Source organism: Ricinus communis, chromosome 6, assembly GCF_019578655.1.
Source record: "Ricinus communis isolate WT05 ecotype wild-type chromosome 6, ASM1957865v1, whole genome shotgun sequence".
Lineage (NCBI taxonomy): Eukaryota > Viridiplantae > Streptophyta > Magnoliopsida > Malpighiales > Euphorbiaceae > Ricinus > Ricinus communis.
In genome coordinates, this window is record NC_063261.1 from 6804214 (window position 1) to 6814734 (window position 10521).

At 33.6% G+C, this 10521-nt stretch overlaps 1 protein-coding gene across 3 annotated transcripts; it reads right to left on the minus strand.

Annotated features, from left to right (window-relative positions):
* Nucleotides 1-733: 733 nt before the first annotated feature.
* LOC8289330 (calcium and calcium/calmodulin-dependent serine/threonine-protein kinase) lies at nucleotides 734-5412 on the minus strand. 3 transcript variants are annotated; one of them, XM_048375726.1, is made up of 8 exons: nucleotides 5137-5412; nucleotides 2560-3290; nucleotides 2348-2402; nucleotides 2154-2264; nucleotides 1810-2042; nucleotides 1440-1647; nucleotides 1094-1153; nucleotides 734-1010 (listed from the first exon to the last, which is right to left on the minus strand). In XM_048375726.1, the coding sequence occupies exons 2-8, from the start codon at nucleotides 3240-3242 to the stop codon at nucleotides 834-836; spliced, it is 1527 nt and encodes a 508-aa protein (XP_048231683.1). In that variant the 5' UTR covers nucleotides 3243-3290; nucleotides 5137-5412; the 3' UTR covers nucleotides 734-833. The 3 variants fall into 3 exon arrangements, with proteins under 3 accessions (XP_048231683.1, XP_048231682.1, XP_002512205.1); XM_048375725.1 differs by having other exon boundaries at nucleotides 2560-3298; XM_002512159.4 differs by lacking the exon at nucleotides 5137-5412 and having other exon boundaries at nucleotides 2560-3910.
* Between the last annotated feature and the right edge of the window lie 5109 nt (nucleotides 5413-10521).

Genomic DNA, 10521 nt, shown 5'->3' on the forward strand with positions numbered 1-10521 from the left:
TGATGAATGCTGGCTGATACAATGTGCATGGCTCTACTTCAGACGATAAGTACTAATTTGTTAATGAGATTTAATTTCTGAAGGCAGCTATAATACTGCTCTTCCTAACAACTGAAGCATATTCCTTCTTGGAAATACTTGGAACAAAAGTTTTAGAAGCATAAGAATCCAAAAGTTGAACTGCAAACGGTAATTCTATGCATCAAATGCAGGCTGTTAAATTAATTCATGCTTCATTGGGTGAATATTGAATTTGATGTACATTGTAAATTATGGTACTGAAGAATGGGTTCAGAACTGTTTCCAAAATGCTGTGGCTGCGTTAGGCATGTAAAATCTGGTTTATATTCAAGTGGAAGGTGAAATGATAGCACTTTACTGGGAAATCTACAACAATTTTGTTGATGAATTATGAGCATTAAATCGGTGAAAATGCGTTTTATGAGCTCAAAAATAAGTTTCTGGCTAGGGATCATCCACTTGGAAGATCAAATAATTCAGTATTCTATTAGGTCAAAGAAAATGCTGAACGAGTAAACAAGCATGTTTTACCAGCCGTGTGCTATGCAATTTATAGGCATTGTGTCTTCAGCAGTTGTGTTGTCCTTGGAGTAGCAAAGGTTCTTTGTTACTCCACTGAAATCCATTTTAAGTCAGAATTCACCGACTTCTAAGCTTCTAGTATAGTATTCCATTAGAATGACAGATTGTCATTTTGTAGCGAATTAAGAGATTAGTACGCATTCTATCATAGTTTCTATTGCCCATAACATGAATGGTCAAGGAAAACTTAAGAAAAGCAATAGCAAAAGCATAAGTAGAATTTGAGAAAATTATTGTTGACGAAGTGAGGATAGGAGTGCATCCTGCAGGGAGCTGTCTCTCTGCATAGCAGCTTTGAACTCATCGAAGGTGACTTTGCCATCACTGTTGGCATCCATGCGATCAAATATTTCATCTAGTTTTCCAGGTTCTGCGATATCTGCTGGAAGGCAGTCTTCAGGCAAAGCCTGCTCAATAAAATTCCATGTCATTTAATTTTGAAAGAGTTAAAACTTCAAGCTACAGAAAGAGCAAGGGTGCTCGGCTTTACTCTGAGCAGGGATGCTACTTCTTCCTTGGTGATGCATCCGGATCTATCTGTATCATACATCTATAGGCAAAAGATTTGAATGAGAAATTGTTCGTTTGTGTTTGATGCAAAGATTAGCATTGTTAATTCATATAGTAATCTAGTCCTGAATATACAGGAGAAGAAATAAATGGTACCAGTTATGTTTCTGCTTGATTCAAGTAATAATTTTTGCAGAACTTTGTAGTTTTTCATTCAACAATTTGTATACAATTTCGTTTGGAGATTTTAACATTCAATAAAAAGAATTCATAAAGTAATTGTTGCAATTGTCAAAGAGGAGAAAACAACAGATAAGATTGTACACCTGGAAACACAGATGAAGAGCGTCATCTCCTTGAGAGTTCCTAAGACTAGAGAACCCGCAAAGTATCTCTCTCATGTCAACTGTTCCATCCCGGTTGTTGTCGAATAGATCAAAGATGCGAGGTGCAAGAGGGATCAGCGATGACATGTTCATTGCCTTCAGGACCTCCTCAAATTCGGACAGGATGGCATTGTCACCTTTGGCGCATCTGCATGTCGCCAAAATATACTTTTCCATTAGAATTTGATGGATTCTTATGAGCTGTTATGAAATATATTTGTTAGCATCCAAGTACTAATATTCTTTCTTTGGTTATTTATCTGGATATTGCAACTGTTATAGAGGGAAAACTGAGGCTCAGGTTACTCACAGTTTTGTAAAGTGTACTCTGAGTTTCTCAATTTCATCTTCTTTAAGGTCGTGTGTGCCCAGTAAAGATTTTAGCTTCTTGGTTCTCAAAAAAATTGTGCTACTCCATACACTGGCTATTGCTGCAGCACGGAGTTTTCTACGGGCATTAAAACTCTGCAGTCTTGAAACAATCTCAGGGTCCATCTGTTCCTCTTTGGCGGAATCACCTATCACCCATGGATGACTGAGAACCTGTTACCGTGATTAGAATCGGTCAAATTAAGCTTATTACGGATGATTGCAAGATGAAAAGTTAGATTAACAAAAAAACCAAAAAGAGATGTCAGCAAGCACTGTCCTTACATCTTGAGCACTCGGCCTCCTTTGAGGATCAACTTGTAGGAGATCAGCAATCAATTGCTTTGCTGATGAAGTAATATTTTTCCAAGTTTTCTCATAGAAACTAAAATCACCCTGCAAGTACAAAGCATTGTCTTCTCTGAATAATTGAAGATCCTGAAGTTATAATTAGAAAATGCTAGTGAAATCAAACATACGGCCATGATCATCTGTTGCTTCTGCCGATTTGACTGAGCAATGAATGGTGGATACCTGAGCAGATCACGAGAGGAATTGAATTTCAACCTCAACATCAAAAAAAGAAAGGGTATTTAAGAAGGAACAACTGGAAATTTGGAGTCTTGCAAACTTATAAAAGGTCAGGCACATAACAGATGTGAGATCGTGACAATAAAAATGAAGCACTCACCCAGAGAGCAGAATATACAAGATTATTCCCACAGACCACATGTCACTTTTGGAACTGATTCTTCCCTGAGAAAGAGCCTCTGGTGAGACATAATCGATGGAGCCAAACAATCCGACAACTGGATCGGTGAACTCCTCTGCTGAACTCAATCCAAAGTCCATGATCTTCAAAGTAGAATCATCTTTTTCATTCAAGAAAAGACAGTTTTCCGGCTTCAAGTCCCTATGGATGATATTAGCCTGGTGAATCGCCCCTAATCCTCGTGCAATCTGCCTAATTACGGCTGCAGCTTCTCGCTCTGAGTACCTGTCCCGAGCTACAATCCGATCAAAAAGCTCACCTCCAGAACAAAGTTCTAGCACAAGGTGCACGCCATTTTGATCCTCATAGACATCATAAAGGTCAATAACGTTGGGATGAGGTGATACATATTCTACAATCTTTCTCATAACCAAGATCTCGTTTGTTAGCAATGCATCGGATACGGAAACCTGCTTCCATGTCGGAAAGTTGCTGCCAGGAATTCCTGATGAACCTAATCTTCTGAGTGTCTTGATAGCTACATGATTTGTTTCTCCAGTAGTAGACTTTCTTATACCCCGTCTTACAACTGAGAATCCACCTCTTCCAAGAATATCCGAGACTTCATATTCATCAGAAAGTTTTTTGCTTTTCTGTCCCATGGAAACTTACTTGCCAGGTAGCCAACAACACCCCGAAAGAAATGGAATCTTGAATACTTAAGGAGGAACATTAATAATAAATAATAAGGGAATTAATGACAGAGAGAGAGAAGTTGAAACGCGGATTGATACATAATGACAAAGGAATTGACATCAGCTTTAGAAGAGATTTTGCATTAGTTTATACTATAAAATATGAATAAAACTTTCTTTGTTATGGAAACGAGGGAATAAATTCAAGAATAAGAGCTGAAGTAGAAGAGACAAAGACAGACTCAACTAAACCTTTGTATGATGACTTTCCACATCTCATATGCAAAAATGTACTTTTCTTTTATATTCTATTATTTGATAAGGGTATTTAGAAGTTAACATTTCATTGTTGTTATTTCTTTTCCGGAAATTGGCACATCAATATTTCCTTTTTGGGTGATTTTAAGGCACAATCTCCTCGGCCTATTACATTCAAAAATAAACTTTCAGAGTCCCCCATATAAGAATCCAACTCTAATTTACAAAGAATAGGTGTACTCTCCCTTGCCAACCAAATTTACCATTCTTTTAGCTAAAGCAGGACTAATCCTTTTGGTTATACAAATATTTACTTTCTTTTTCTGCCTAAAAGACATTGTCATAAAGAGATTGAAAAAGGCAAGGGGCATCCATATGGCACACATAATTAAAAAAAAAACCGAAAGTAGTTTGAATCGAAAATATTCATTGATCTTTTAACTTTTTCTAAACCAAACCATATTTAAATTAATTTTTTTGGTACGATTCTAGCTCTAATTAGTTATTTATATTGAGAACTGTCTGGACTGTCCAGTGTTGTACCAAACCAAAAAATCAAATTATATATATATATATAGGTCCACGTTTAACTAATTAAGTCTAAATTTATAATCTGAATATAAAAAGGCTTAATAAATTAAGCAATTTTATTCTAATTAAATTATAAGTTTATCGACCCAAATATAACAATCTATAAACTATAAATATAGGTCAAAGTTTTAAAATATTCATCTCTATTAGAAGTAAGCATATAATATATCGTTTACAATATAGTTATTGAAGGCAAGCATGTAACATACAATTTTATTAATTTTTGTCTTTTTTTTTATATTTAATTTAAGTTTTTTTTATAGATTTTCAAGTTAATTGCAAATGGTTTAAATTGAAAAAATTAATTTTTTAAAACAAATTAAAAAAGATTTCTAAATCTATATTATCCAGTTATGTACGAAATGTTCTATTAGACTCAAATTTCCAAACCGGATTGTCCTAAAATATTATAATGGTTCAGAATGGAGATTTCTTTTTAATTACATTATGAATTTGGAGATTCAATTACGAAACTTCAAAATTCAATTTGGTTTCGGAGATATTTCAATAGGCAAATTACAACCATGCCAAAGGCAAGGAAAAAGGAAAAGAAAGAAGGACGATTGAGCTAAACTCTTTACTTATCAATATTGTTAAGGAATAACACGTATTTTGGCCCTTGTACTTTCAATTTCTTTTTTGAAATTTAGCCCCTGCACTTTCGGTGATATTGAAACTTGTACTTTTATTTTTGTGAAATTTAAGTCCTTCTATTACAACAAGGTAGAGCATAGCACCATTCGTAGTTAAGTCACATTAGTTTTTTTATGACAACTAGACTTAATTGGTGCCATGTAATAATTTCATAGAACTTATAATTTTATTTATTGCAATTATCAGAGGGCATTTTTGACATTTTTCTTTTACATTGTATGCCAAAATGAAAAAGGAATTGTGATTCTAAATTCCTAATTAGATACCCAAATAGAAAAGTCCTAATTCCCAAATTTAATCCCTAATTGCTAAATACTTTCTTGCTGCAATAAATTAGTAGAAAACAATAGTGTGGTACCTTTTTGTTAGATGAACATAAAGTAAGAAGAAACGCTGACAGAAGATAATTGAAGGAAGTTTTCTGGGTCTGCTAGTGAACTTGCCTACTGCTGTCTTCGAGGTAAGTGTATCTTTACTTATACATGGAACTGTATAAGTGTCTGGATTGTGTGGCCGCCTGATGTTGGTGTTTTGTCATTGTCAAATGTTGTCCTCTAGTTAGATTTTTTCTACTTTAATTTTGTGTTTTTGCTTTGCTAGAACAAGATAAGGATTGTGTTTGTGTTTCACACCCGGAAGTGCACGCACTGTGAAATGTAATATAAAGAGTTATCGTTCTCTCGACAATTGTAAATTGAGTATTAATATTTTTACTTATAGTTTTAGCTAGCAAGTCAAATAAAGATGATTAAATAAATAAAATATAAATCTAAATAATTAAAACTATAAAAAAATAAAATAATTAAAATTTAGAGCTTATGCTTAGTTTCGCTATTCCAATCTAATCATGAACACCTAAATTATTAAAATTATGACTTCATTTAAAGGTAATTATTCTAAAATACCTAAAGACTCTCTCGAACTCAATTAAGCATGTTAAAGTTTAACCTACTCTAGTGATTAAGAAGTTAATCAAAACTCATTCAGCTCCTTAATAATTATTTTACCCTCAAAGAGCTCAACTACTCTTGTAGTTAAGTGATCTAAGTCCTATGAGTCTTAAGCTGGTAAATTCTCCTAACTCTCATAGATTAATTTACCTATAAATATACAATCAAGCTGGCCAAGAATGAAAACATAAAATAAGCACAACTCGGAGAATTAACTGAACATCAAATTAAGAAAAGAAACATATTCAATCACTTCATGGAATAGCTACTCCTATCCTAAACTCTAAAAGAAGTTTAGCCATACATAGCTATGGCAATAGACATAAACATAATTAAAGAATTAAAGATGAAGAAGATTAAACTCTTAAATCTTGCAAAATCTCTCATTCAATCTTTGTTTAGAACTTATTTTCTCGTCCAATCAGCCGCTTTAGAATGATTCTTTATGTCTCTTTATATAGGAAAGGCCTGGATAAAATCTATCTGCTCTTGAATTCCAAAGTCCATTTTGAATAGAAAATTTTTTGTTTTTCGATACGGCCATATCATGCCCGTGTCACTAACTTCTTTTTTGGCATGGCAGCATGGCCTTAGTATGTTCGTGCTTCTGAAATTTCTTCTTCTAGCAGATGACACAGGTACTAGCATGCCTATGTCATGGCCATGTCACTCTAATCCATGATGTTTTAGAATTCTTAAATAAAAACACCTACAAAAAGAAAAATACTTACCACTTAAATAGAACTCCTAATTAGACTAAAATTGAACTAGAAATAATAAAATTCTAATTAAAACTCTAAACTATGATATTCCTAATTAAACTAAGATTCTAGCCAACTAACAATATTTATTTAGCCAAATTCATTAAAAGTCAATTTAAATATACGTAATAATTACATACATCATTTTGCAATCCTTTCTTTTATTATTTATATATTACACTCCTGATTTGGAAAATTTTGTTGTTTGTCAAGTTTATTTTGGAAATCAATGTATAGCATATGGTACTTTAATTAATGGTCTCTATTATTTGAATTTATATGTAGATAAAATTGGAACACATAATGTGAACATAAATGCCAAAGCAACCAAAGAACTAAATTCGAGATACTTGTGGCATCTTAGATTAGGTCATATTGCAGAAGAAAGAATCACTAAGTTGGCTAAAATGGGATTAGTAAATTCCATTAGTTTTGAACTATATCCGACATGTGCATCTTGTCTTAAAAAAAAGAAAGACAAGATCACCTTTATAGGATAAGGGGAACGAGTCTCAAATGTTTTAGGATTGATACACAGTGATGTATGTGGACCTTTTAACGTTATGGCTCGTGGTGGGTACAGGTTACTTCATTATCTATATTGATGATTTATCACAGTATGCATATCTGTAACTTATGAAGTACAAGTCAGAATCTTTTGAAGAGCTCAAAGAATTCAAAACTGAAGTGGAAAATCAAACAGGCCTAAATATTAAAGCCCTTCGATCTAATCAAGGTGATGAATATTTAAGTAGCCAGTTTGATCAATTCCTCAAGGAACATGACATTGTTTCATAACTTACTCCCCTTGGAACACCACAATTGAATGGTGTATCCAAAAGATGGAATCGCACCTTGTTAGAAATGGTACGACCAATGATGAGCTTTACTGATTTACCCACTTTCTTATCGGGATATGCCCTCTTTACAACGTTATACCTTTTGAACAGAATGCCTTCCAAGTCTGTTCCTAAAACTCCATATGAGATATGGAATTGCAAGGAACCTAGTCTTAAACATGTTAAGATTTAGGGTTGTCCAGCTCTTGTGAAAAAGCTAAAAATGGACAAATTGGAAGCCCGATCTGTTAAAGGCAGATTTGTTAGATATTCTAAAGAAACAAAGGGATATTATTTCTATCTTCCTGCTGATATGACTATTATTATTAGCAGGGATGCTATATTTCTTGAAAAATAATTTATTTAAGAAAGTAGGAGCCAAATGAAGATAGAATTCAATGAAGTGTCATATGAATAGCAAATCAGTCAAGAACCAATCAATGAACCAGCACCTATCAACCCTGTCATTACATTACCTCGAAGATCTAATAGAATTTCTCATCCACTAGAGAGATATGGCATGCTCCATTGGAATGCAAAAGAGTTGTTCATTTATGGAGATGCTGGTCATATAGATGATCCTACTAGTTATGAGGAGGCAATATCAGATATTGACTCTAGTAAATGGCATGAGGCAATGAAATCAGAAATGGATTCCATATATAAGAATGAAGTATGGGTTCTTGTAGACCTCTTGAAGGTATAGTACTAATAGGGAATGAATGGTTTATAAGAGAAAGATTGGTTCTGACGGGAAGGTTTAAACCTTCAAAGCCAGGCGAGTGGCGAAATGGTATCGCTAAAGACAAGGAATTGACTATGAGGAAACTTTCTCGCCTGTAGCCATGTTTAAATCCATTAGGATTTTATTAGCCATTCCTGCACACTATGATTTGAGATTTGGCAGATGGATGTCAAAACAGCCTTTCTTAATAGATATATCGAGGACATCTATATGGACCAACCTAAGGATTTTGAATTCAAAGGCACTCATAATCAAGTATGCAAGCTTAAGAGATCCATTTATGGCCTTAAGCAAGCTTCGAGGAGTTGGAACATCCGTTTTGATGATACAATCAAATTGTTTGGTTTCATAAAAATATGGATGAACCATGTAAGGTTAGTAGGAATGTTATCACTTTTCTTGTACGTTACATTGATGACATATTGTTAGTCAGAAATGATATAGGCATATTGACATCTATAAATGTATAGCTGTGAAAGATTTTCTCCATGAAAGATTTAGGTGAAGCTACCTATATTCTAGGAATTTATATCTGTAGAGATAGATCGAAAAGGATTATGGGGCTTTCTCAAGGTCTTTACTTAGACAAGGTGTTGAAGAAATTCAACATGCTTGATTCTAAGAGAGGATTGTTATTGTTTAGGCAAGATATTCATCTTTCTAAGAGTATGTCTCCAAAGATAACTATGGAAAGAGATCAGATGGCTAGGATCCCATATGCTTTGGCAATTGGAATTTTAATGTATGCTATATTGCCTACTAAGCCAGACATTGCCTATGCTGTTAGTGTGACTAGCAAGTTTCAGTCTAATCTAGGTGAGAAGCATTGAGTGGCAGTCAAGAATATCTTTAAGTACTTGCAAAGAACTAAAGATATGTTCTTGACATATGGTGGAGGAGAATTGACTTTACATGGTTATACAAATTCTGATTTCAATCATATATGGATGATAGAAAGTCTATCTTAAGGTTTATATGTATATGTAATGGAAAGTAGTAAGTTGGAAAAGTTCCAAATAGGATACTACTATAGGCTCCACTACAAAGGCCGAGTATGTTGTTGCATCTGATGCGGCAAAGGAAGTGCTTTAGATTTAAAAGTTCATAATAGAACTTGGAGTGGTTCCAACCATTGAGTCAACAGTACCTTGGTTTTGTGACAATAATGGGGCTATTGCATAAGACAAGGAACTTTGGTCTCTTCAGAAATCCAAACATATTGAAAGACACTTCCATATCGTACGCAAGATCATTGGGAGAGGCAATATAGCCATGCAAAGAATAGAATCATAACAGAATGTAGTCGATTCTTTTACCAAAGCTACAGCGCATATACAATTGGATCGCCATCTTGAGAAGATAGGTTACATATATTATCCTAATTGGCTTTAGTATAAGTGGGAGATTGTTAGATGTGTATCATAAAAGCCAATTAGACTTTTTTGCTTTTTCGTTCATACATTGTGATATTATTGATGTTTTTCATTCATTTTGTAGTAATATAATTATTGAATGAGTCCAATAATTTTTGTTAGACTCCATTCTCAAGAGTTGAGAATATGAGTGACATATGCTCTTTAGAATAAATATTATAAAATAGTACTTAGTCATATGATTAAATATTGGACATCTTTAATCCGGAAGGCCAGCATAATATGTTTAACCCTATGATTATTGTGGCATACTAATATATATAGGATGGTGCTCCTCATGTTATTTAGTATGAGTTACAAAGTTAATCATTATGGTCACTTGTGAGACAAGTGGACTGAACATGACTTGAATAAATACTGAATCACATGGATAATTTATTTAAGTCACTAATTCATTATTAAGTTATGATGGTGTAACTAATCCTCACACTTGAGGTGACATAGTTGTCTTATGAATATGTAATTGGAATTTGCTTATGTTTTAGGTTTTCATTACTAGAATGGGTACTTGTAGATAGTGGCTCCAGTTGCATATGCGTGGAGGCAGGTGTTCATCAACAAGAAATCCATTTTCTTGAGTAAATAAGGAAATATCTTATGCAATTCGATAACATCTTGACTAGAAAATCCTTGGCCAAGGTAATTATGATTAATGAAAAAGGGTTTTCGCATTAACCATATTTAGTTGAGATGTATCATGGATTTGGTCATAAAACCAAGTTAGTGGGTTTGACTTTTCCATGATCCTCATTGGATTGGGATATTTTTCAATGAAAGGATATAATTACATGGTAATCATAAATAAAGAGTTTATGGATAATCAATACCTTTATTATTAATTAGTTAATAATATGTTATTAAAGTTAATTATAATTTATGGAAATGATTAAGGGACAATTGATTAATTGTTCCCTTAGTTGATTAAAGTGTTTTAATTAATATTAAATTTCCATTGCCAATTAATAATGAACCTAGAAAGTCACACACGTTAAGATCAACTCAAGCACGGTGATGG